At 45.6% G+C, this 27622-nt stretch overlaps 1 protein-coding gene and 1 long non-coding RNA gene across 5 annotated transcripts; one reads left to right on the top strand and one right to left on the bottom strand.

The window, feature by feature from the left end:
- The first annotated feature begins 13740 nt into the window (after nt 1-13740).
- Nucleotides 13741-20362, top strand: LOC136508619 (probable LRR receptor-like serine/threonine-protein kinase At1g51810). 3 transcript variants are annotated; one of them, XM_066503344.1, is made up of 12 exons: nt 13741-14290; nt 14373-14566; nt 16374-16864; nt 17129-17267; nt 17440-17511; nt 17686-17757; nt 17833-17913; nt 18105-18271; nt 18347-18579; nt 18654-18780; nt 19023-19091; nt 19301-20362. In XM_066503344.1, exons 1-12 carry the CDS (start codon nt 13781-13783, stop codon nt 19984-19986), a joined length of 2841 nt encoding a protein of 946 aa, XP_066359441.1. In that variant the 5' UTR covers nt 13741-13780; the 3' UTR covers nt 19987-20362. The 3 variants fall into 3 exon arrangements, with proteins under 3 accessions (XP_066359441.1, XP_066359440.1, XP_066359442.1); XM_066503343.1 differs by having other exon boundaries at nt 18654-18807; XM_066503345.1 differs by lacking the exon at nt 19023-19091.
- Nucleotides 16899-21631, bottom strand: LOC136508621 (uncharacterized). 2 transcript variants are annotated; one of them, XR_010772059.1, is made up of 6 exons: nt 21373-21631; nt 18986-19111; nt 18147-18255; nt 17348-17509; nt 17107-17248; nt 16899-17005 (listed from the first exon to the last, which is right to left on the bottom strand). It is a non-coding gene; the product is annotated as an uncharacterized lncRNA (long non-coding RNA). The 2 variants fall into 2 exon arrangements; XR_010772060.1 differs by lacking the exon at nt 18147-18255.
- Between the last annotated feature and the right edge of the window lie 5991 nt (nt 21632-27622).

The following is a 27622-nucleotide window of genomic DNA, read 5'->3' as shown; positions in this document are numbered from 1 at the left end:
GCTGCTGGTGGTGGCGTGGGCACAGCTGTTTCCATCTGATGATGCATGTGTTCATGTAGTACTTCATCATGAATGGGAAATCCAACAATGAAAACTACGTACCATATGCATGGAGGCTTGAGGATAACTTGCCTGGCTTGTGTGAGCGCAGGAACGGCGTGGGCCGGAGACGGGGTTGGCGGCGGCGAGAGAAACTTCGCAAGGGTTGTAATGGTGTCCATCGACAGCCATGGCTTCAGTTGTTGGTGGTGATGGGGTCGCAGTGCAGCTTAGCTGATGGTTGCCTTCGTGCTGTGCTGAGTATGGCCTGTGGAGATTATTGGAGAGGGGGGGGGGGGGGGGGGGGGGGGGGGGGGTGTTATAAAGCCATTGCTGCGGCATGAGCGGGCAGGAAGGCTTGTCTGCCATTCACGGCTACCAGTAGAGAGCTGTGGGTCACTGATGAAGCCATGAAGGGCCAGTTGCTTGAAATTCAAACGGGCCGGGGCGGGGAATGGATGACGACTGTACGCTGAGTGCTTGTTTAGTTCCCAAAAACTTTCTTAAAAAGTGCTACAGTAGTCATCACATCGAATCTTGCGGTACGTGTATGGAGCATTAAATGTAGACGAAAAAAAACTAATTGCACAGTTTGGTTGGAAATTGCGAGACGAACGTTTTGAGCCTGTCCATGATTGAACAATAATTGCTAAATAAAACCGAAAGTGCTACAGTAGCCAAATTCACGAACTAAACACAGCAGGAATGAAAAAGCATTCCATACCACGTCGACTTTAAATTCATAGCCATAGCCATAGCCATAGGGGCTAGCGTAGCCGGCCTAGGGGGCCAGGGGCTACTGGGCAGGCAGTGCCATATCGCTGAGCTGGTTTGCACTGGTGTGTCCGCACACAGTTAAAAATTAAAACAAAGAAGAGGGGTAAACCGTAAAGTCTACATGGTGTGTGTGGACCGACAGACCTTTTACCGGGCTTGTTAGCGCCTGGATGTCCGGACGCCCGCGCCTTAGCTGTTTCCTGTGCCGTCTCTGCACTGTTTCACGCATCCACACGGGGCCTGCGTCACCCCTGAACGTCACCAGCATCGAGAAGAGGGGGAGGGGCGGCGGATGGCAACCGGCGGTGACAGGAGGAGGAGACACTGAGGCGAGGCAGCAGAAAGTGAAGATGAAGATGCAACACCTGATCTACTTTGAAACATTCAGATGCAACATTTGCAACATACCGTCTTAAGGCAGATGAAACACTTGAAACATTCATTTGAAACACTCGCAAAAATACATGAAAAACACTTGAAAAACATTATAAAACATACGCAACATCTAGATAAAATACTTGTAACATATGTGTACAACATATGCAACATCCAAATAAACACACTTGAAACATATGTCTAAAAACAAATAAAACATTAGGAACAGAAGCTTGCAACATACGTGTACAACCATTGCAACATATGCAACATCCCGATGCACTTTTGCAACATTCGTATGAAACACTTGCAACATACCTCTAAAACATCTGAAACATACGCTTGCAACATGCATTTTTAGGGCAACATCTCCTTACTGCTTGAGAGAATGGAGGCTCGTCGGTATGTGTTCACCGGAGGCAATGGCCCAGGGCGAGGAGCGGAGAAGATGGCGCCCACATCGAGTTCAAGGAAGCGAGAAATGGATCTCAGAAGAAGGGTAGCCGGTGGTCCTTGGCTCCCACCTCGAGTTCAAGGAGCCGGCGGTCCTCGTGGCGGTCCGACGGTCCGTGGCGTGGGGGAGCAAGCGTGGCGGCGCGACAGGTGGGCGGGGAGGATGGCACGATGCTGGGTCAAAGCAGCGAGAAGGCGGTAGGGGCGTGCGACTACGATGGTGGCCGGCAGGGCTGTAGGCGAAGGCACGACGCTTCAAGCTGCGCGCGGGGTGCTACTACGTTGAGGAAGGAAGAGGGCCGCGAGATAGGAAGACTAATTTTTTAAAAAAACTCCTGAGCAGACAAGAAGAGGTAGTTGGGCCAGCGTCATGGCCCATCAATGAAGTGTCCGGGGCGGACAGACACCCGCTTCCCAGAATTACCAAAAATAGAGTGACCGCACGAGCTGAGGAGGTGGTTCACGAGATTAGGGCACGCGCATTGCCCCCTCAATCCACGGTGAGTAACGAGGCTGAATTGCATATGTTTGGTCCTCTTTATTAACAGACTTGTAACAAATTAAGGCTCGTTGTGTTGTACACAACATAGAATGGTTGTGCACCACGTGGCACAAAAAGGGACATAAGGACACAAGTTCAATTGTGATTGATGAGCTCGCTTTAAGTATATTATTTTATTACTCATGCACATATCTTAAGATCATATAAGGTTGTTATGTGGTGCTATTCATATTATGAGCTATAATCTTAATTAGAATTTCTAATTAGCCTAATAATTAATTACATGGACACCGTACCTAATCTCAATGTTAACACTTAGGGCCTGTTTGAGACAGCTCCCCCAACTTCAGATCCACCAAAAACAGCTCCGCTCTATAAAAAGTTTGGCAAACAGCCTAGCTCCACCAAATCCAGATCCACCAAAATAGTGGATCTAAGCAACTGATGCCTTCTGTTGCTGAGCAACTGATCGGAGCGTCCGGTCGCTAAAAGGACTGTGTCCGGTCACCTCTGTGAGCTCGTTTCTTCGCAATCTTGCGTCCAGCTTGGTTCCTATCTTCGTGCTTGGACTTTGCTTGATATCTTGGGTCTTCTCTTATGCTTCTAGGGTCTTGCTTATGGTGTTGATCATCGGATCATCACGTCGTCTTCGTCCAAGTCATGACTTGCACCCTATTGAACTACAAAAAACTCACTTGTAAATTTATTAGTCTAATTTGGTTGTGTTGGTCATCAAACACTAAAATCCAAAGTAAATGGACCTAGGGTCCATTTTTCTTACAATCTCTTCCTTTTTGGTGATTGATGACAACACGACCAAATCTAGCAAATAATAAAAAATTTGGAATTAAAAACTATTTACTTGCTAGGATGCAATACAAAGGGCAATGTTATATGATGCTAAAAGATATCACTTGTAAGACTAAAAGATATCAATTGTAAAGCTAAAAGGTACCACATGTAAACATCTTTGAAAACTTATCTTGCTCTTGCAAATGTCCCCATGTGGTATTATGGATTTAAGCCTTGTTTTTTGTCCTACAAATTCTCTCCATTACATAGACTAATCAATAATCCACTATCCTTCCTTTCTCGGACAATTACCACTTGTAAAATATTATGATCGGACTTGCTTTTGGTCCTACAAATTCTCCCCCTTTGGAATCAAACACCAAAAAGGAAGACATTAATAGCACAAGAGAGGGTCAAACTTTGTGATTCTTTGTATGTGGAGTGGAATAGGTCATAAAATTTGACTCTCGCATTACATAGACTAAGCTCCCCCTAAATATATGCATACATATGATGGAGAATGTAGTTTATGCATAATTGCCAAATTAATGCTCAAGAGAGTTTAATCTATATAATGCATGGAGTAAGCATATAGATACCAAAGTGAAATCAACATGATGATATTGGTTTAGAAAAAACACATGTGGAAAACAATTTGACTTATACCACTTGCAATAGGTGGTGGATATTTGAAGAATAGTGCTTAACTCCGGAAACTCCATTTTCTTTACAATGAGACTACTACACACATGATGATCTTGAAAAGGTATTGGTCTCAAAGCATCCAACTTGTAGAGTAACCTCTCCCTAAATTTGTGCACACAAGTATGGAATACTTGTAGGAGACATGCACATTGATTTTAGAATCAAAAATACCACTTGAAAGATGACATCACATGAATGTGAAAATCATTTTCGAAGGTGATATTCGGGAGAAATTATCTACAATTTGGACTTTGACACATATTAGATGAACAATTATAAAGCAAGCTATGTGCCGTGCTCCTAAACAATTTAAACCATATAGGTTTGCTCTAAGGGTTAAGAATAAAACCGAGCAAGCCTACCATAAGATATACCTAGTGTATGCAAGATAAAAGGTTAAACATGCAAATGCAAACCTAGGCATGAAAATGGAGCTAGATGCTAAAAGATACCAATTGTAAGAACTTAAAGCTAGTTACCTAACATGGGAAGGGAAATTTGGGTCCATAGTATTCACTAACCCACTTAGCAATTACTTTGTCCATAATGATGCACCCCATAAAATGCACCCATACTTTGCCAAGTCTCCAAATTTTTTGAAGTCCAAACAGACTTCTCACTTCCCTTTCGGGATCCAAACCTTCTTGGTACTCTTCATGTTTGAAATGATTTCCTTTGGCACCCAAAAGCATTTGACACCATTGTTGGCTTGCTTGTTCACCTTGATGGCCACCACTTTGTCATTCTTCTTCTTCAAGAGATAAGGTGTAGAGGCCTTTTTGTCCACCTCGTTGGTGTAGGTGTTGGAGAGCTTGCTTGTTTGCTTTTTGTCTTTCTTCTTTGCTCCTCCCCTATTCTTTACCTTGCACTCATAGGTTATTGTGGCCTTCCTTGTGGCACACGTAGCAAACCATGGTTTGTCCTTCATCAAGCTTCTTCACTCTCTTGATGGTGTTATCTTGATGAAGTTGGGCTTGCTTCGTCTTGCCTTTTACTTGAATTAAGTCCTTGGTGAGGCGAGCCACTTCTTGCTTGAGTTCCTCGTTCTCTTTTGCAACCTCTTATTTGCATGTATCTACAACAACTTTCTCAACACAAACTTGGTTACAAGGGTGAGTCTAACATAAATCATTGCAAGAAGTAGAGGCATCATTTTTAGACATGTCAAATATAGAACTTTTCTTTTTAGATGCCTTAATGAGGGTTGTACCGATGGCTTCAAGATTAGCAACTTTATTAGTTAGCTCATCATAATGTTTGCACATGGTTTCCATTTTAGCAAGCAAACTTTTATAAGCATCTTGTGAGCTAGCTAACTTTTCTTTTAATTTTTCATTTTTCTTTACAAGTTGCTCATTATTGATTGTGCATGCATTAGTTGTTGCACTAGCCTCAAGTTGCTCAATTTTAGTAGATAGTTCAATATTGAGATTAGCAAATGTCTCATATTGTTCAAGCAAAGTTTTATATGCTTCTTGTGAACTATCTAGCTTTTCTTTTAATTTTTTGAGCTTCTTTTGTTGACTAGTGCAAACTTTAGCATAGTTAAGATTTTGTTGCACAATTTTATCATAAGAAGGTATTTTATCATCACTATCACTCTCACTAGAGGATGAGCTTTCGTTATCTCATGCCATAAGGCACACACGAGAAGATCTTGATGATGAGTGCTTGTGCCCTTGCCTCTTGTGATGGTCTTCTTCTTCACTTAAAGAATCATCCCATGACCTTATTGATGTGAGGGGTTTGTCCTTGCATGCCTTCTTCGTTGTCTTAGGCGTTGGCTTGTTTGGACAAACTTCCACAAAGTGCCCTAACTCACCGCATCCATAGCATCCTCTCTTTCTTTGCTCATTTCTTTGATTGGTGAAGATGAAATCTTGAATTTAGATGGCACACCCTTGACATTGAGTATTCGGATCATCTTCTCTACCTTGTTGATAAGTTTGATTGATTCTTCATCAATATCGGAGGTGGAGGAGGAAGATTGATCATCATAACTTGAATTATCATCATCATCATCCTCATCTTCTTCTTCATCTTCACTTGAGGAGCTTGAACTTGAGCTTGTCTTAACTCGCTTGCCATTCATCTTCTTTTTCTCACTACATGTGAGAGCTTTTCCTTTGCTTGGTGAAGAGGCTTCTTCTTGACCCATCTTGCGTGACATTTCAAATGCCACTATCTTGCCAATGACTATGGTTGGGGTCATGGTGCTCAAGTCCTCCATGTTGTGAAGGATGATGATGATGCTTGCATATTTCTTTTGTGGTAGTACAGAGATGATCTTCCTCACAATGTCTGCATCATCTAGCTTTGTTAATCCTACTGAATGGAGCTCATTGATAATTAGATTCAAACGAGAATACATATCACGAATAAGCTCATCATCATTCATTTCAAAGGAATCATAATTTTGTTTAGCTAGACAATGTTTTTACTCACGTACATTAGTTGTGCCGTCATGGAGCTCTTGGAGTTTTAACCAAATTTCATGTGTCGTATTTAAAGTGAACACTTGGTTAAACACATCCATGCTAAAAGATTCAAGTAAGCAATTTTTAGCTCTAGCATTGAAATGAATTTTAGCTCTATTGAATGGAGCTTTAGCTCTATCCAGCAGTAGCTCCTCATTCAGCAGTAGTTACTTGGTTTCATGCAGCATGTCATTACTGCCATTGGGGCTCCATCGCCACAGCTTACACCTCAGCTCGGCCAGTCTGCCACCACTATAGTGACTCTAGGTTTTCAGCCCAGTTGGCTTCAGAGTCAGGGACAGCCAGCTACCATGTTCGCTTCACCTACAGAGCAGGTGTCCTAGTGGTTTGCTTCGCCAGTGCCAGCCCAGGGTCTTTTCTTCACACCTCTACATACGGGCTTCACACTGGCTTAGAGTTCCTCGATGCTTATGACAGATACCCCAGTTTTTAGGAGCTTTGGTGCTACTTTCAGTGAGTTGACAGGGCAGCCTACACCGCTAGAGCTACGTGTCCCTAGACCTTCCACCGTTGCTTTAGTTACTAGGACTACAGAGACGCTTCCATCATCAGTTGCATCATCAGAGCCACCTACTATAGTCATACCTGCAGAGTCATAGGTCACACCAGTTCTAGAGTAGACCCAGACTGCTTCAGCGTTACTTCCAGCGATAGAGGGTCAGACAGCTCAGAGCTCTGGATCAGAGGATGATGCTACCCAATTCTAGATCACTCATCACACCTTAGCGCCTGACTCGTCCACTGCTGCCCCACCAACAGACCCTTAGGTTTTGGTGCTTGACGCCAAAGGGGAGAGGGATTGAGTATGATAGACATAGGGGGAGCAATATATCTAGGGGGAGCTTATTTATTACATTTGGCTTTTTATGTGTGATACATTATTATGCATTCATGTTTACTTTCATGCATTGAACTACATACGTGTGATCGTGATATTTATGTGATAGTGATATTTATGTGATATGTGACATGTGTGCTCTCTACTTTGATCTTTATATATGTCATGTCACTTGGTTATGCTCATTTGCTTTGCTTCCGCGTTTTACTCTGATGCAAATGAGCTTTATTTCTTGTACTCATGCTTATTTCATATCTATTGAGTACATCATATTGGCTTGAGTCATATAAGCTTGCCTAACTCTTTTGTTCTTATTATCAAAAGCTTATATGAACCAAGCATGTTGAAAACCTCATCTCTTTTACATACTCTAGGTTGTATTATCATCAATCACCAAAAATGGGGAGATTGAAAGCATCTATGCCCCTAGTTGGGTTTCGGTGATTAATGACAATACGAGATTACTATATGACTAACATATGTTTTATAGTGGCAATTAAGTTAGGTCATGATAATGGCAATTGATTGGGCAATCATGATTGTCATGCCCCTACGATGGAAATCATTTTGGTTTTAAAAGGATGGACGACAAGGTTAAGGACAGACTAGTTCTAAGTGTCGTTTGGTGTTGAAGAGACACTTAGAGTAGTTTAGGACTTTGTTTTTCCTTTGGCCATATATTAAGGGGGGTATGGACTAGTAGCTTGACCTAGGTGAGTCTAGTGGGTTAGGTATGGTGCACACTTGTCAAATCTAGCACTAGGTAGCTTTGAAGTAGCCCTTAGATCAATTGGAGAAAACTTCATTCACATATGATTTCAAGTTAGAAGTGAATGGAGGGTCAAATATTGATCGGACGCTAGTCCCGATGTGACCAGACGCTGGCAGTAGAGTTTGGTCAGTTCATTTGATCAAGTGAAGTCATATGGATGCGACCGGACGCTGAGTGAAAAGTGACCGGACGCTGGGTGCCAGAGTCCGGTCAACTCTAGTAAGGTTCCAGAGTGGGAGAATCCTGATCGGACACGTCCGGTCAGTGCTGACTGGACGCTGGTCAGGTTCCGGCTACTGACCGGACGCTGAACAGCGAAGCGACCGGACTTTGAGTGCCAGCGTCCGTTCAACATCAGTAAGGGTCCAGAGAGCAGTTTTCGTGACGGGATGCTTCGGTCAAGGTGACCGGACGCTCCAGTCAGTTCTCCCCACCATAGAGCCGTTAAGTTGTGACCGGACTCTGACCAGCGTCCGATCATCCCGCAGAGTGGTGTTTCCACCTCCTAACGGTTCGTTTTGAATGAGGAGGTATAAATACTTTCTCTATTCATCCAAGGGAGGTCTCTTGCCTATTTCAATAGCTGAGAAACCCTTTGAGAGTGCTTAGGAGAGCAAGAGCCTAGTGAGGTGATTGAGATTTGAGAATTCAAGATTAAGGCCTCATTAGTGCAAGGAGAGTAGCAAGTGTGCATCCACCCTAGCCTTCTCATTAGGCTTGTTGTGGTCAAGTGAGAGTTCGTGCTTGTTACTCTTGGTGATCGCCATCACCTAGATGGCTTGGTGATGATCGAGAGTTTGGTGATCATCCAGCGAAGCTTGTGGATGACCCAACTCAAGTTGTGAGCGGTTGTGGGTGATTCACCATGACGGAGTGTCGAAGAATCAACCCGTAGAGGGCACTTGATCCTTGCGCGGATCAAGGGGGAGCTACACCCTTGTGCGGGTGCTCCAACGAGGACTAGTGGGGAGTGGCGACTCTCCGATACCTCGGCAAAACATCGCCGCGTTCCTTCTCCTCTCTTTACTTTAAGCATTTACAGTTGAGCAATTCAATTCTTGTCTTTACATTCTTAGAATTGTCATGCTAGAGTAGGATTAGAACTTAGGATGTATACTTTTGTGCGGTAGATCGATAGCATCACATTCTAGGCACAAGGGGTGAAGTGAGCTAAGTGTAGAGTTTAATTATTGCAAAGATTTTTAGAATTAGCTTAATTCACCCCCCTCTTGGGCATCTTGATCCTTTCACATTAGTCAAATTTGGTTGTGTTGATCATCAAACACCAAAATCCAAAGTAAATGGGCCTAGGGTCCATTTTCCTTACAGACCTCAAAGGATCAGGATCGCTAATATACAAGGGCAACATGGCCCAATCATTCAAACCTTTCAAGCTATAAGGACTAAATCTCACAAGGATTCACTGTAGTGTTCATCCCTTTGATGTGATCTTGCTCGTTGCTCAACGTGCAGTTTGTAAATTAATCATACAAGGTGTCTTCAATAAAAAAAACTCATTTTTGGGTGTCGCTCAATGCACAATGGAGGTGAAAGTTGACTACCTAAGTAACTCAAATTAAATCAACTTCTAGAATTGCGCTAAGTCAACAATTCTAGGTTTGACCAACATTTATGACACCGAATTAGTATCACTAGATATATCATGAAATGTATTTTTTCATAATTACTTATTTGGTGTTATAGATATTGTTACCTTTTTCAATAAAATTGGTCAAACTTGATAAGTTTCACTTAAGATGATCTAGAAATTGATTTGTTTTGTGATGGAGGGAGTACATTTATTCCTCTCTTTGTGAAGGACATTTGTTCCTCCTTTGATTCAAAATATACGTTTACTCACCTCAAAAGCCTATGAGGTGAATTTTGGAAATTGTGTGAGTTGAGTATATGCTAGCTCTAAACGCGTAGCAAGCATGGACATCCAAGGTCCACAAGTAAAATGCAGGTCGATTGGGTTGCTGCGAGTGCGGCCCAGATGTCAGCTTAGGTCTAAACTACTGATGCGCACTTGTAATGTGTCTTTCTTAACCATAGTCTGCCTTCTGCCTGTGCAGTTTCATGATGTGGTTGGCGCCCGGACGTCTGGACGGACACGCGCGTTTGGACGCCCGTGCAGCCTGCCTTCGTTCACCTCGCTCCGACTCGCACGTGTACCCCATCCTTGACGCTGTGCCCACCGCTCCTTGCATCTAGATGGACGGCCACACAGCTCGCCCCCCGCCTCGCACACACACCCTACGCCCCGCTCCTTACCCTTGACCCCCTCCTCTCTCTCCGCTTGGGCAGGACCCGGCAGCTGGCCCCTAGCTAGCTGCGCCCCCGTCCGTCGGTCCCCAGTTCTATCGTGCCCCCATTCCCGGTGCCTGGGTTGTGCGCCCATCACTCACCGTGCCCCCGTGAAACACTTGTAACATAAAATAGTTGGATGCAACATACGTCGAACACAAATGAAATATTTGAAACATACTGTTGCAATATATGTGTGAAACATATGCAATATCCAGATAAAATACTTGCAATATATGTGTGAAAAAATATGCAACATCCAGATAAAACACTTGTGGCAACATACGTCTAAAACAAATAAAACTTTTTTTCAAAATGCTAGCAACATACCACTGAAAACACTTGCAAAAATATGCAACATGTGCAACATCCCAATCTACTTTTGCAACATCCATATGTAACAATTGCAACATATCTCTAAAATATTTGAAACACTTGAAACATACATTTGCAACATATGAGAGGGGAAGGTCAGGGCTAATCGATTATGGTTGTCGGGTGGGATCTGGCAGCGAGTGACGACGTGCGAGCACCACCAGCACCGGTCATGCTCATGCGTGCCATTGGCTCGGCAAGAAGAGACCTGAGGCGCCACGGCACGTGCACCCCAATGGCCATTGGGGTCAGCGGCGCTCCCAATGGCGATGGGCGATGGGCGGATGGTGAGAAAGCGAGCGGCGTAGGTGACTTGGACGCAGGTGAGCGACACAGGGAGCGAGGGCACACGGTGTGGCCACGATCAATGGCGGAGCCAGGATGTTATACCAGGGTATTCCATGTGAATAAAATTTTGCAATGTAAAAGTCTTTAGCAAGGAGGAGGATTTGGTGTGGATGTGAAAGCTATTTTCTTTGTCTTTGTAATTGTCTTTCACAATACAAGATAAATATGCTAACATATATATTTGTTTGCTGTACCAAAATCATGGGTATTGCTTGGGACTAAAAGGCTTTGTTGTTGTTGTTGTTGTTGTACCAAAATCATGGGTATTCTAAGGAATACCTAGGAATACCCCTCCTGCCGCCCATGGCCGCAATGGGAAAGGGCACGGCGTGGTAGCCCTGACAAGCGCGCGTTGGGGAAAGGGGAGGATGGATGAGCGGCCACGCTACTTCTAGCACTAGGCAAATAAGCATACAAGGGACTGAGGATTTGTTTTTTTTTTTGTTTCTGAGAGAGATAGGGCCCGTTCCAGCGGAGCCGCGTCTGGATAGGAGTCATGGACGGACGCCCGTGTTAAACCATTATCGCAAAAGTAGCCACTACGCTTTGCATGATTGATATCTCCAAGCAAATGTACTAAATTCGTCGGAATTAATCATTTGTCGATTAGAATTTGGTTAAAAAGGGTATCCAGAGTGATTCGTATTCGCTCGATGATCCTTTTGTTAATTACGCCGATAATGCCGGCCTCGGTAGTTGATTGCACGCTGAGCTCATGGACACGTACGCATCATGCATGTTCTCACTCATTCCCTCCCCAGTTCACCTGCTAGACTTGCGATACCAGAACTCTCCATCCAATCACTCCCGGTCCCAATCACGACGCTGTTGACCCAGCGCCTGTGAGCCTACCCATGACACGAGACGACACGCTGCTTGATCTATTTATTTAATTATTGTTATATATAATTAGTAAATTCCGATGCATTATATTGGCCACTCCACCTATCCACCAACCAATGTCCAATGCAAAGTCATCAGGTGAGACAACAAGCAGCTCATGCAAGTTGCCATGAAGATGCCGGCGGCCCTCCTTGTCCTGTGCCTCACCGTCTCTCCCGGGCTCGTCGCCCATGGCCAGCTCGACACGCTGGGCTTCATCAGCATGGATTGCGGCATCGCGGAGGGCGTGGCTTACGCCGACCAGTCCATGCTGCGCCCACCGCTCCTCGCGTCCACATGGATGGCCGCACAGCTCTCCCCCGCCTTGCACACACACCCTGCGCCCTGCTCCTTACCCTTGACCCTCTCCTCTCTCTCCGCATGGGCAGGACCCGGGAGCTGGCCCCTAGCTAGCTGCGCCCCCGTCCGTCGGTCCCCAGTTCTGTTGTGCCCCCATTCCCGGTGCCTGGGCTGTGCGCCCATCACTCTCCGTGCCCCGTGAAACACTTGTAACATGAAACAGTTGGATGCAACATATGTTGAACACAAATGAAATATTTGAAACATACTGTTGCAACATATGTGTGAAACATATGCAATATCCAGATAAAACACTTGCAATATGTGTGTGAAAACATATGCAATATTCAGATAAAACACTTGTGGCAACACACGTCTAAAACAAATAAAACTTTTTTTTTCAAAACGCTAGCAACATACCACTGAAAACAATTGCAAAAATATGCAACATGTACAACATCCCGATCTAATTTTGCAACATCCATATGAAACAAATGTAACATACCTCTGAAATATTTGAAACACTTAAAACATACATTTGCAACATATGGGAGGGGAAGGCCAGGGCCAATCGATTATGGTTGTCGAGGTGGGATCTGGCAGCGAGCGACGACGTGCGAGCACCACCAGCACCGGTCATGCTCATGTGTGCCCTTGGCTCGGCAAGAGGAGACCTGAGGCGCCACGGCACGTGCATCCCAATGGCCATCGGGGTCAGCGGCGCTCCCAGTGGCGATGGGCGATGGACGGACGATGAGAAAGCGAGCGGCGTAGGTGACTTGGACGCAGGTGAGCGACACAGGGAGGGAGGGCACATGGCGTGGCCACGACAGTGGTGGAGCCAGGATGTTATACCAGGGTATTCTATGTGAATAAAATTTTGCATTGTAAAAGTCTTTAGCAAGGAGGATTTGGTGTGGATGTGAAAGCTATTTTCTTTGTCTTTGTAATTGTCTTTCACAATACAAGATAAATATGCTAACATATATATTTGTTTGCTTTACCAAAATCATGGGTATTGCTTGGGACTAAAAGGCTTTGTTGTTGTTGTTGTCGTACCAAAATCATGGGTATTCTAAGGAATACCTAGGAATACCCCTCCTGCCGCCCATTGCCACGATGGGGAAGGGCACGGCGCGGCAGCCCTGACAAGCGCGCGTTGGGGAAAGGGATGGATGGATGAGCGGCCACGATGCTTCGGGCGCTAGGCGGATAAGCATACGAGGGACTGAGGATTTGTTGTTTGTTTCTTAGAGAGATAGGGCCTGTTACTGTGGAGCCACGTGAGCCACGTCCGGATGGGAGTCATAGACAGACACCCGTGTTGAACCATTATCGCGAAAGTAGTCGCTACGCTTTGCATGATTGATATCACCAAGCAAATGTATTAAATTCATCGAAACTCATCATCAGTCGATTAGAATTTGGTTAAAAAGGGTATCTAGAGTGATTCGTATTCGCTCGACGATCCTTTTGTTAATTACGCCGATAATGCCGGCCTCGGCAGTTGATTGCACGCTGAGCTCGTGGACACGTACGCATCATGCATGTTCTCACTCATTCCCTCCCCAGTTGCCCTGTTAGACTTGTGATACCAGAACTCTCCATCCAATCACTCCCGGTCCCAATCACGACGCTGTTGACCCAGCGCCTGTGAGCCTACCCACGACATGAGACGACACGCTGCTTGATCTATTTATTTAATTATTATTATTATTATATATAATTAGTAAATTCCGATGCATTATATTGGCCACTCCACCTATCCACCAACCAATGTCCAATGCAAAGTCATCAGGTGAGACAACAAGCAGCTCATGCAAGTTGCCATGAAGATGCCGGCGGCCCTCCTCGTCCTGTGCCTCGCCGTCTCTCCCGGGCTCGTCGCCCATGGCCAGCTCGACACGCTGGGCTTCATCAGCATCGACTGCGGCATCGCGGAGGGCGCGGCTTACGCCGACCAGTCCACGCGCGGCCTGCGCTACGTCTCGGACGCCGGGTTCGCCGACGCGGCGGCCGGGCTCAACGCGGACGTCAACCCGCCCTACAACGTCAAGGGCATCGCCGACCGCTACCTCACCGCCCGCTACTTCCCCAACGACGACGGTGGCGCGCGGAGGAGCTGCTACACGCTCCGGCCGGTGACCCCCGGCGGCAGGTACCTGGTGAGGGCCACCTTCTACTACGGCAACTACGACGCACTCAACAGGCCCCCCGTCTTCGACCTCCACCTAGGCGTCAACCACTGGGTCACCGTCAACGTCACCGCGCCCGGCGCCATCTACATCTTCGAGGCGGTCGTCGTGTCGCCGGCAGACTTCTTTCAGGTTCACATATATATACATTTTTGGTTATAGAAGATTTTTGGTGTGTACTGATGATACTGATTTGTGCATGCAAATGAACAAGGTGTGCCTGGTGAACCGAGGCCTGGGCACACCGTTCATCTCCGGGCTTGATCTGAGGCCGCTCCAGGACGACATGTACCCGGAGGCCACCGTAAACCAGTCGCTGGCGCTGCTCAACTTCCGCCGGCCGACGGCGACATACAGCTTCAACCGGTACCACTTCTGGCGCCCGGCCAGTACATACCCTGTGTTCAGGTGAGTATATATGGTTGTGATGCAGCTTTGTCGCTAGTCAAGTCTGAGCAACAAAATCTTCGTACCAACCTGAGCTGATTTTCAATCTGTGGAGCAAACATGAGCTGATTTTCAATCCGTGGAGCAGCTTTGTGTTCACTTGTTTGTTGTTATACCATCCATCTAAATTTATTCTACTTATTACTCACTCCGTACTTAAAAAAATGGCATTCTCGTTTTTTCAAGGAGTCAATAAACTAAGTTCGATCTAATATATAAAAAAATGATAATGATATTTATGACACATAGTAAGTATCGGTAGACAGATCATAAAATATATTTTCATAATAAGTTTATTTAGAGATATAAAGGTTGATTATATAAATCTTGTTAAACATAAGAAAGTTAGACTTATAGTCCAGAATAACATCCTTTTTGAGACAGTAGGAAAAATCTGTCATAAGATTCCTTCCACTCCAAAGGTATTTTGTCGATCATATCTCGTCTTAGACTTAAAACATAAGGAAAATTATGCACACAAAACATAAGGAAAATTATGCACACAGGTTAATATGTGAAGGGGTTCACCAATACGGAGATTGATTGATACTCTCTCCGTTCCAAATTATAAGACGTTTTGGTTTATCTAGATAAATTATCTAGACAAGCCAAATCGTCTTATAATTTAGATTTATCTAGACAAGCCAAAACATCTTATAATTTGGAACGGAGAGAGTATCTGGCTATTGACCATAATAAGTGTTGTATGGCTGCTAGGGTTATGGGGGTCAAGTTGAGGAGCGGCGGTGACCAGGGGCTACAGTACCCGTGGTACCGTTCACGTCCTGTGGGGCTGGGGCTGTGATTGAGGGAGAAGGCCAGCCAGGGGCCTTGCCCACGCGGCCGAGCAAGAGTGAAGAAATTTTCTTCTTAATTCTTATTTGATTAGATTGATGCACCTCCTATTTAATTCCCAAACAAGACTTACTTGACCCTAAGCAAGCGACCCTTATCCCTGATTAACCCTAACACTAACAGGCTATATAGCCAGCCAAGCCTAATAGGCCCCTAACGTACTCTAACAATAAGGCTCGTAGGCATCTGTCTTTAGCAAAATACGTGCATGATCACGGTCATGAAAAGTATGGTCACGAGAAATAGCAAACATATGAATAAAAAAATATAGAGAACATATGAAATTAAAATTGCAAGGCTATTATCATACCCTCCCCTGTATTGCAATAGGGATGAAAGCAGACAGTAGTCAAAAGTTTCATTCGGATATATGAAAGAACACGTAAGATTTAAATGGTATATGGGTTAGGCAGAGCCGCACAGACAGACAGGAACACAGGAGTGAAAAAGAGAAACGTTGCTTTGACAGCTCCGAAGAAATTTTAGGATCAACTTAGACTAGCATCACCTCTGCCCTATAAATAGTCTGATAAGAAAGTTTTCTACAAAATTTCCTTAAGTCATATTCCTCCAAGCAGGCTGTTAGGATGATTTTTCATTCATTTCGATTCGAATTCTTCAGCCTTCTTCCGTTTTCAGTACTTTCCAAAAGGGCCCTAAATTATGGTTTGATTATGATTCTTCAATCTCAGTCACCAAAACTTTCTGAAAAAGAAAACTCACCAAATCTTCTTAAAGCACTATGGCTCTGACTGAAAACCCATTCCTCTTCCAATGTCAAACAAGCTACAATTCTGCATTCTGATCTCTAGTGTTCTGCAGCTGCTGCGCCCTAGTACTTTCCATTATGGTCTTCTGCATAAATTCCAGCACCCTTTCGTCGATTCTTTTCATTATGGTATTCTGCAAACAGGTACCCATTCGATCCATACGACCGGCTCTGGCAGGCCTATGGTGACATTGATGCATGGACCAACATAACAAGCTCAACACCCATCGACGTCTCCAACATCAGCAGCTTCCATACGTCATCCAAGATACTGTGGAGTGCCGCCACTCCAGTGAATGGAACCCTGATCGACTTCGCATGGAGCTTGGATTCCTCCATAAACAATGACAACACATCATACCTCCTGTTGCTGTACTTCGTAGAGGTGCAAAGGTTGCCAAGCAATGCAGTGAGGCGGTTTGATATCCTTGTCGACAACTCTACATGGAATGGCAGCCAGCGCTACAGCCCGAAGTACCTTTCTGCCGAGCTTGTGAAGAGGATGGTGCTGGGGTCAAGGCAACACACTGTCTCGCTGGTTGCCACACCAGATGCGACTCTTCCACCAATCCTGAATGCATTCGAGATATATTCAATGCTGCCAATGACTGAGCTCGCAACGAATGATGCAGATGGTATCAGTTTTGACACTTTTAATTTGCCCAAAATGTTTTCAGCCAACCTGAATCCACCAGCATTATGTTGTCTTCAAAGAATCATGGGATCTGCACATTTTGATTGCAAGCAAATAGGGTGCATAACTTCTTTGCATTGACCTGTTCATTTGATATTTTGTCAACATATCTTGATCTCAACTAAAATTTAAAATCTCAATTTTCAATGATCTGCACGTTACGAAGCATGACTTCAGAATTACCATCTTTTTTCCATATGAACAGCCAAGGCCATGATGGCAATTCGCACGAAATATGCATTGACGAAAAATTGGATGGGTGATCCTTGTGCACCGAAAGCATTTGCTTGGGATGGACTGAACTGCAGTTATTTTTCATCTGGCCCTGCATGGATTACAACTCTGTAAGTCTGATCCCTAAAGACATTACCATTTTTTTGTTAAAAAAAAAAGGCATTCTACCACAAAGTATAAGTAGACTTACATGGATGCTAGATAACTGAAGAGAATGAATAATTTAATGTTGTTTTCATTCCCTGACATTCGATTAACTATTGCACTTGCTGGCTGCTGCAGACACTTGTCATCTAGTGGGTTGATCGGTGGAATCGATGCTTCATTAGGAGATCTAAAATCCCTCCAATACCTGTAAGTCAACATGATTAGACAAAACGTAGTGCTTGGTGGCTTGGTGCAACATGAATATAATAATTTAGTTATTAGTCGATCAAGGTTACAAAATGACGAATTAGCATAATGTTCAAGTTTTACTTTTATGCTCTAATGTCTATCTCAGTATTTTTCACAAGAATATAATTGCAGGGACCTGTCCAATAACAGTTTATCTGGTCCAGTACCTGATTTTCTAGCACAAATGCCATCACTCACATTCCTGTAAGTATTCTATATACCTGAACAGAAACCACTTTATCCAAAATTCAATCAACATATCAAGCTGGGTTTGTGCAGTGATTTGTCAAGCAACAAACTCAGTGGACCGGTTCCAGCTGTTCTACTACAAAAACATCAAAATGGATCTCTTGTATTAAGGTTTGCATCACGTAGCTGATTTCCAGAGTTCACTTAATCCAAAGAGGTTTTTTTTTAGGGATTATGCAGTTCCCCTAGAATGATCCATGTACAAGAAATTGTAAAAGAAACAACAACTATACTTGAATCAAATAAGTACAGCCGCTACTTTCTTTCCATTTAACCAACTCAAAGTGTTGCGCGGATGCTAGGATTGGTAACAATGCAAATATGTGTGACAATGGTGCTTCTACCTGTGAACCGAAGGACAAGAATGGCAAGAGAATACTTGCCATCGAAATAGTTGTCCCAATAGCAGTAGCGACACTACTATTTGTGGCAGCACTTCTTATCTTTCATAGACTGAAACATAAACAAGGTAACATTCCATAAACGAAACCACAAAATCTGTATTCACTGAAGGTTATTCATATAAGATGTGGTTTGGCTCTAGTTACATGGACAGCAAACAACTCAAGGCTTCCTAGCCCTCAAGAAAGGTCGACTGCGTTTGGAAACAGACAGTTCACCTACAAAGAGTTAAAGCTCATGACAGCTAACTTCAAAGAAGAAATAGGACGAGGAGGATTTGGTGCTGTATTCCTAGGATATCTGGAGAATGGAAGTCCGGTTGCTATCAAGATGTGTTCAAAAACATCTCAAGGGGATAAAGAATTTTCAGCTGAGGTAAGACATTCAGTTGAACTTACCTTCTATGTACACTTGAAAACTGAAATAAATGACCTTATTACGTGTTTCAGGCTCAACACTTGACTAGAGTTCATCACAGAAACCTTGTTTCCTTGATTGGATATTGCAAAGACAAGAAACATCTAGCCCTTGTCTATGAATATATGCAAGGTGGAAACCTAGAGAACCGTCTAAGAGGTATGGTAGTACCTCTTGAGCTCATAAGTGAGTTTCAGATAGCTTTGTCAAACACACTTCCAGACTTTCAGAACATATGCCAAAAAACTTATGGGGATATTAACACATTATGAGTTCGTCATGGGAATAAGAATCGAGTAACTTACACTACTGTCCAATTTCACCAATGAACCACATGCTATTATTATCATGATTTTGCACAAACCTTTCTACAACCAATTTGTTATGATCATACATCGCAGGCCAGGTCTCTGCTATTACACCCCTCACTTGGCATCAACGTCTGAAGATTGCTCTACACTCTGCCCATGGTTTGTAAGCCTGTACACACCTGAAGTATTAACATAGGAAATTAGTAATAAGAGATATATCATGTATCATGGTAGATTGAACTTAAATGCATGTACTGTTCAGTAAACTATCCCAATTAAATCTGGGATACTTCAATAACAAATTAAACTAGCTTCTTTAAATTCACCAAATGCTTAACCAATTGCAACCTAATTACTGGCTAATGCAGGATTGGAGTATCTACATAAGGCATGCCAACCACCACTGATCCATAGGGATGTGAAGACGACAAATATTCTGCTGTCTGCTGATCTAGAGGCGAAGATATCAGACTTCGGGCTCACGAAGGTGTTCGCCAATGATTTCGATACCCACATCACAACCCAACCAGCAGGTACCCTAGGGTATCTGGACCCTGAATACTATAACACATCCCGGCTCAGTGAGAAGAGTGACGTGTACAGCTTTGGAGTTGTGCTACTTGAGCTCATCACAGGCCAGCCACCAGCAGTCCCTATCACTAGCACAGATAGCATCCACATTGCACTTTGGGTGCGTCAGAAGCTCTCAATGGGTAACATCGAGAGCATTGTTGACCCAAGGATGGGAGGAGAGTATGATGTCAACTCTGTCTGGAAAGTTGCAGAATTGGCTCTGCAGTGCAAAGAGCGGCCATCGCGGGAACGACCAACAATGACTCAGGTTGTGATGGAGCTCAAGGAGACCTTAGAGCTGGATGCCCTGCATGGAATGGGATATGCCAGCTCAGAGCTGAGCAGCACAGTCAATCTCAGTGCAACTAGTGGTGACTTGCACAGTGATGCACAAGCAAGTGAAGCAAGACAGGAAACTATGCTTGAGTTGGAACAGGTTGGCAATATATCAGAAACTCAAATAGGTCCTGCGCCACGATGAGATCAATCTTTCAAATTGTATGGTTAAGGTTCAAGAATTCAAAGAATAAGTCAGATGCATCAGGATATTGTATTCATCATGTTATTGAGTTGTTAAATCAAGTGACTAATTGCACAAATCTCCATATATGGATGCTGGATGCTTACAATAGAAATTAAAGATGTAAATTCTGGAGTGGAGTTTTTTCATTATCTAAAAAAAATTCAGGAGTGGAGCTAAATCTGCAGAAAACTTGTTTGCTGATAGCTCCAAAATTGAGGCAAACAGTTTAGCGGAGATAGGGAAGAGAATCAAGTCGCAAAACATCTCTCCTGATTGCTATGATTCTTGTGTACACAAACATAGTCTGATGTGAACAAGTTTGTCTATATTATAATTAACTGCTATTTCCAGTTACCAGAAGATATATATGAAATCCATGCCACGAATTGAAGATCCCTTTATACAAGATTGATAAGTATTTAACAGTACTAAAAAAGAGAGGGTTCATTATCTAATGACTTTGTTATTCCACTATTTCTATAGCACATACTAGTCTCAGAAGTTCTTTTTCATCATAGTTTCACAATTAACCTGTACACTGAGCGAAGAGAATTTGCTATTTCAGAGAAGATTCATCAATGCTAGCATTATGCAAGCATATTTATATATCAGTTCTGATATAAATAACCACAGAGTTGAATCAGGATGCAAAGAATGCAGATTTTTTACAAAACTGAGTTGTTCCCGTCAGAGGTATCAGATTACCTTGCAAGTCAGAATTCTAGTCTCAAGTATATATGATTGTACAGAACACGGATTAAATTGACAAAGAATATAACTGAAGTGAACACTGAACACTATACAGATTGGTTCAACCATGTTGGTTCCTGTTCACATACTGCACCTTTATTTTCTAAATAAAGGTGAATAACAGAATAACTACTGCAGAAGGCAATCAAGGCACTGCACCATACCATGCAGCAGAAATAAATACCAAAATTATCAATAACTAACCAAAATTATCAACCAAAATTTTTGTAACCTCTTTTTCGTCTGTTTTCGTCTGTTTCGTTTGTACTGTTACTGAATCTTTTATTTTTTAAATAATAAGTGCCTGTAGGGGCTGCAAAGCCCCTCCAGTTTCGTCAAAAAAAAATTATCAATAACTGGCATGTATCAAACAGCTGATAGAACATATAGCACTAGCCATTTTCGCAGATGAAGATACACCTAGCCATTAACCAAAGCATCTTAAACAATAAGCCTTCATCAGCCCATATAGTGATGCATAAAAGATAACTGAATAATCAAGCTGAGATTCCTCCAAAAAAACAATCAAATTGAAAATGCGGGAATAACATGCCCGACGAATGAGTATCCCAGAGAGATATCGATTCAACGCACCAGCGAATCATCTTGCTCGCATCACAGCACCGTATGACGCAACAGTTGGGAACTAGGGAAGTTCCCTTATTTTTTCCCGCATAGTTAAGCCGCGACGAGGTCCTGGATATCTCTGAGTTCGCTCAGAGCTCACCAGCGGAGGTGGAGATAGAGGGCGGAGGCGGCACGAGACCGAAGGGCCGCAACCGGGGAGACGGACCCCCGCCCACGGAAGACCGGGGGTTGCCGGCGCCGGCGCCGAGCGTGCCTGTAGGAACAAGTGGTCTGGGTCGGGCTGGGCAAGGCCGTGGGCATTACCACTTTTTTTCCGGCCTCACTACCAGTCTACCAGATCACGTGGCCCGAAACGCCCACGGCACTTTTTTTTTGAAAAAGAGGCCCACGGCATGATCTTGGTATGTGGAATGCGAGATAAAATCAAAGCAGTGCAGTATATACGTGCTACAGAAAGTGTTGTAGACTAAGTTCAAAAAAAAAGTGTTGTAGACTAGTATATACTTCAAAAAAAAATTTGAGAACTTCGTATCTTTAATTAACGGTCCATCTTCAATCAATTGCTTTTCTTGAATAACAAATGAATAAATTTTTAGAAACAAGTCTTTTGAGCATGTATGATCCTTTGGAGTTGGCGTGGCCACCTATAAAAATATAAGTTTATGTGGCTTCACAGCCTGCCTATGGAAGACTTGATGCAATCATCTATATAAATTAAAATATATATCATGTAAAAAACATCTAATTACAGATAATATCTATATACTCCCAGTACCAAAATGTAGGGCATTATGTTTATTCCAACTCTAAGGCATTGTTTGGATATGCACGTATTCATCTTAATCCACGTGTTGGGGTGAATTGGAGTGGAATTTATAGATTGAATTGAATACGCATGCATCCAAAACAAGGCCTAAGACCTTGTTTAGATGCCATGTATCCACCTCAATCCATGTGTTGAAGTGGGTTGAGGTAGAATTTAAACTAAATTTTACCACAACCTACTTTAACACACATACATTGAGGTGGATACATGGGCACACAAACAAGACGTAAACAAATATTAACACCTATATTACCAAATAAATGCAAAACTGTGGCAAGTTGACGTCGAAAAAAAAACACTCTAGAGATGCAGGCCCCATGCCATTTCTACGTTTTAGTATTTCAAAAAAATAGAGGTAGTGTGGATAAGTACATCCATGATGAGCTCAAGAAACCGTATTGTTTGTGTCGGGTTCATAAACCGGGGGTCCATCATGGACCTGCTTCCCAGCAAAAGTTTAGCCCAGCAGACGACGTTGCGAACGACACGCAACTCCTGGGTCGGCCCAAAATACCTAAACGACAGGCCAGAAGGATGATCCAGTCTCCAACCAGAAGGCCTGGCCAAGGAGGAACGGCGCTCGCTTCCGACTCTGGCCTGCCTCTCCGACCGGAAGGTCTGGCCAAGGAGGAACAGCGCTCGCCTCCGACTTCAGCCCGCCTCTCCGACCGGAAGGCCTCGCTTCTGAGTCTGGCCCATCTCTCCGACTGAAAGGCCTGGCTGAGGAGGAACAGTGCTCGCCTCCGACTCCGGCCCGCCTCTCCGACCGAAAGGCCTGACCGAGGAGGAACGACGCTCGCTTCTGACTCCGACCTGCGTCTCCGACTAGGGATGCACCGGACCTCTGCTTATAGCCCTTCTCCGACTGGCGCAGTCAGAGCCGACTGGAACCAACCGACCGGGGACGCCCACTCGGTGATGACCCAGAAAACGGGCAGAGCAAGTAAGGCAGGGTGCTCAAGTCAAACACAATACCAAGGACCATACCTTATACACCTGCAGCACAATACCGACAGGGCATGTCAGAAGGGTGTCCTGCCACCTTCGAGGCATGTCAAACCCAAGTAGTGTTGTGGGCGCCGATGTTTACCATACAGTGTTGTGGGCGCCCTCAACTCCCATACCAAGCGAACACGGTAAAACCACCCACATGCCTCTGGCGTCAACAATGTTGTGGGCGCCGTCATTTGCCATACTTGGTGAATACGGTAAAACCTCCCACATGCGTTTGACATAAACAGTGTTGTGGACGCCTACAATCATATTGTATCCGACGACGTGGGCAACAAGACTTAGTAGCATACGTACACTCTCTCTCTCTCACTCACTTGTAAGGTCGTCCCCTTCATCTATAAAAGGGGATGCGCTCTCTCCCAATCGAGACGATCGATACGATTAAGACGATCCCAACAACCAAAGATTCCAACGAACAGAGCACACGCTCAAATACGTAGCGCACATAGGAGCTCCTATCTCTTTCGGCCCTTCGGTCCAGAGTCTGACCGGACCTCTTGCACCCCCATCTTTCTTCCTCTTGTTTGTAACCCCACAACAAACTTTGAGCACCTGGGCTCAGAAATAAAGTCACCGACCGATTCAAACTGGACGTAGGGCACGTTGCCTGGACCAGTATAAACCCTGTATCATTGAGTGCTAGGCCATATCCGATCACAACGTATGGCAAAACTATAAATATTTATGTGTTGGTCACTTTCCGCACCGACAGTTAGCGTTGTCTGTGGGGAATACGTCGTACGTTCACACTTTTTGTCATCGGATGGCCCATCTTTCTGCCATCTTCGGCACGGCGGGCTCAAGCGATACGACTCGCTTCAGCTCACTGGAGTTTCCCGTACTCCCACCTATTGGGATGTGGGTTCCACTCGTCTTTGAGCTATCCCAGGCCTTCCTCTTTGAAAGCCTAGACTTCATCGCCAACTGGCTCGGCGCACTACACCTCCGCGAGGACGCACTTGTTTCGGCGCTCATCGGAGGGGCGTCCTTCGTCGGCTCTGGACCACCCGGCGACCTAAACGATGAGGCACCTACGCTTCTCTCTGAGCCTACGCTAGGCTCAACCTCTGCTATGAGTAACATACATACTGTTGTTTACTCGCTATTTACTGTTCTTTTGATGATTCTCCGGAGGGACCCTGTTGTCCCTACCGCGACCGCCATGCGACTGGTTCCCCTATGGCCTCGCGTCCCTCGTGAACACGTATGCCTGGGGGCTCCGAATGATGTCGGCGCCGCCCCCTCTCACCTCTGAATTTGTGGGGATGGCAAGCTACGCTCCCGCCTCTTTTCATGACCTCATGGATGAAGATGTGAGAGCGATGGCTCCAGCATCAGGCGACGTCGTGGCACCTAGCCACCCTCTATCTTAGGAGTACGCTATGGTGGACGCCCTAAGACAGCCGCTGGTGGTAGCGGAGTCTCGACCCACACCCCTCTGGACCCTCGCGCGGATGCCCTCACATGTGCCTAGAAGCATGGCGAGGAGCTATGACAAAGGCGACAGAACCAGTCGCCACCTGCGCCGGCGCACTTAGCACACCACGATGCGCCCCGTGCACGTAACCCGATGAGCGGCACCTGGGGTCACGCTTGCCAGGTCCAGCGCAACATCATCGATGGGGGGAATGATCCCCCACAGTTCGCTCGGGCTAGTCAGAACATCACCGCGGCGGCAATGCTTCTACGCTGCCTCCTCGAGCCCGTTGACCCATAGGAATAGGCGGTCCATCGAAACCTCCAGGCACTGGTGGAGACCACCGCTATTCAATAGGCAGAAAGCTCCGCGTCGTGCCACCGACTCACGGCCTCTTTCCCTACCGAGGGAATGGGGGCGCGCCAGTCCAACCACTCCATCCGCTCACCACTATGGCCGCCAAGCATGGAATGGGAGGGCACAGCTGCGCCACGGCCTGACCATGCGCCCGCTCCACACTGGCCTCCTGTGCGCGAACGCCTCGAGCCGAACCGAGATGCTCGCAGCGTCATCAGCAATCGGCGTCGGGCCCGGCATGATGATGACGTCCATCAAGCGGCGGTGAGAGAAGACAACACGGGCTTTGCCCATACCATCAAGGGGACCGATGAAACACACCCTAGGTGTGGTCACCGACCCAACGACCAGAGTCCTAGCTCGAATGGCCTGGGACCACGGGCCTTTGGTCGGTGCATCTAGAGAGCATCATTCCCACAGCGCTTCCGACCGCCTACCAACATCACCAAGTATACCAGGGAGATGAACCCTAGAATATGGCTTGAAGACTTTTGGCTCGCCTGCCAAGCTGGAGGAGTAGATGATGATCACTTCATCATTTAGTACCTCCCCATCTGCATGGGGGAACATGTTTGAGCGTGGCTTGAGTTCCTCCCACACGACAACATCTATGACAGGGTGGACCTCAAGAGGGTCTTCATCGGGAACTTCCAGGGGACGTATATCTGTCCTAGGAACTCCTGGGACCTCAAGAACTACTAGTAGGAGCCTAGTGAGTCCCTACGGGATTACATCCACACATTCTCCAAACGATGCAACTCCCTTCCTGATGTTGTCGACATGGACATCATCAGCTCATTCCTCTCTCTGACAACCTGTGAGTCCCTAATCCATAAGCTTGGCTGTCTAAAGCCCTGAACCACCCACGACCTGCTCAACGTCGCCATAAACCACGCCTCTAGCGAGGAGGTGGTTAGAGTGGTCTTCAATGGAGGCTAGGACAAGAGCAAGGCTAAGTGCGAGGACCAAGACAAGGGCCCCTCCATGAAGAGGGGCAAGAAGAACAAGGATCGACGCCGACAGGCCAACTCCACGTTGGTCGCCGTAGCTAATCGCGTGGGCAAGCAGCCTCATGCGGGCCTGCCTGACCACTTTGACAAGCTCATGGATAGCCCATGCACCAACCATGCTTACCCCATCAAGCACCTCTATAAGGACTATGAGCTCCTCAAGCGCTTCCTGCGATAGGTCGGCGGGCTAAAAGAAGGAAAGGGCAAGGAGGCGGCAGCCAAGAAAGGAGGCATGGCAGGCAAGGATGGGGACAACTTTTCTAACCCCAAGGAATGCATCATGATCTTTGGGGGCTCCGATGTTGTCTACTCCAAGAACAAGCACAAAGTACGCTACAGAGAGGCATGCATCGCTGAAACAGCCGTCCCCTCCTTCCTTCGTTGGTCGGAATCTCTGATCACTTTTGATCAGAGGGACCATCCATCCCATGTCGCTAGACTAGGACGCTACCCGCTCGTCGTTGACCCCATCATCCATAAGAAGCATCTCACCACGGTGTTGATGGACAGAGGCAGCGGCCTCAACATTCTCTACGTCGACACCCTCAACACCATGCATATCCCCCGGTCAGAGCTCTGTCCGACAAGCTCTCCCTTCCACAGCATGATCCTAGGAGCACAAGCATACCCACTCGGGTAGATCGACCTGCCCATCACGTTTGGCGACCGAGCCAACTTTCGCTCGAAGGTGCTTACCTTTGAGGTGGTGGACTTCCTAGGGTCCTACCATGTCATCTTGGGGCGGCCATGCTACGCCAAGTTCATGGCGGTCCCCAACTACACCTACCTGAAGTTGAAGATGCTAGGACCGAATGGCGTCATCACTGTGGGTAGCACCTTTTTCACATACCTTCATGTGTGATCGCGAGCATTACGAGCTCGCCACTGCCATCATCAACTTGTCCGAGCTCCCATGGCTCAGGGAGTTGTCGACCCCAGCAGTCCCAGACTACAACAAGGCAACCTCCTTGACTGGCTTCCACCCATTCAAGGAAACTAAGGTGGTGGGGATCGACCCCACTGACCCTACCAAGATAGTGTAGATCAGGACCTAGCTCTCGGCCAAATAGGAATGCGAGCTCGCTAACTTTCTACGTGCCAATCATGATGTCTTCGCATGGAAACCTTCTGACATGCTAGGCGTACCGCGAGAGGTCACCAAGCAAGCACTACGCCTCATCCTAGGCTCAAAGCCCACCAAGCAATGCCAGTGTCGCTTTGATGACGAGAGGCATAGGGCCATAGGCGAGGAGGTCGCCAAACTCCTAGCAGCCGGATTCATTAGGGAGGTATACCACTTCAACTGGCTCACCAATCCTATTCTTGTTAAAAAGAAGACCGGAAAATGAAGAATATACGTTGATTATACTAGCCTCAACAAAGCATGTCTGAAGGATCACTTTCCTTTGTCGCGCATAGACCAGATAGTCGACTCCACTACGAGATACAAGATCCTCTCCTTTCTGGATGCCTACTCAGGCTATCACCAGATCATGATGAAAGAGCCTGATCAGCTCGCAACCTCATTCATCACCCCATATGGTTCATACTATTATGTAACCATGCCTTTCGGTCTAAAGAACGTTGGTGCCACCTACCAAAGGTGCATGCAGCAATGCTTCGTCGATTAAA

Source organism: Miscanthus floridulus, chromosome 15 (assembly GCF_019320115.1).
Source record: "Miscanthus floridulus cultivar M001 chromosome 15, ASM1932011v1, whole genome shotgun sequence".
Lineage (NCBI taxonomy): Eukaryota > Viridiplantae > Streptophyta > Magnoliopsida > Poales > Poaceae > Miscanthus > Miscanthus floridulus.
Note: the sequence above shows the minus strand (reverse complement) of the source record. Positions and strands in the feature narration are given on the sequence as shown.

Excerpts from the sequence above, each read along its gene's own strand:
- LOC136508619 (XM_066503343.1), top strand. The coding sequence starts at position 13,781 with ATGCAAGTTGCCATGAAGATGCCGGCGGCCCTCCTCGTCCTGTGCCTC. Across the intron at positions 14,567-16,373 it reads AGTACATACCCTGTGTTCAG|GTACCCATTCGATCCATACG; the intron begins GTGAGTATATAT and ends TTCTGCAAACAG. Across the intron at positions 17,914-18,104 it reads AATGGATCTCTTGTATTAAG|GATTGGTAACAATGCAAATA; the intron begins GTTTGCATCACG and ends CGCGGATGCTAG.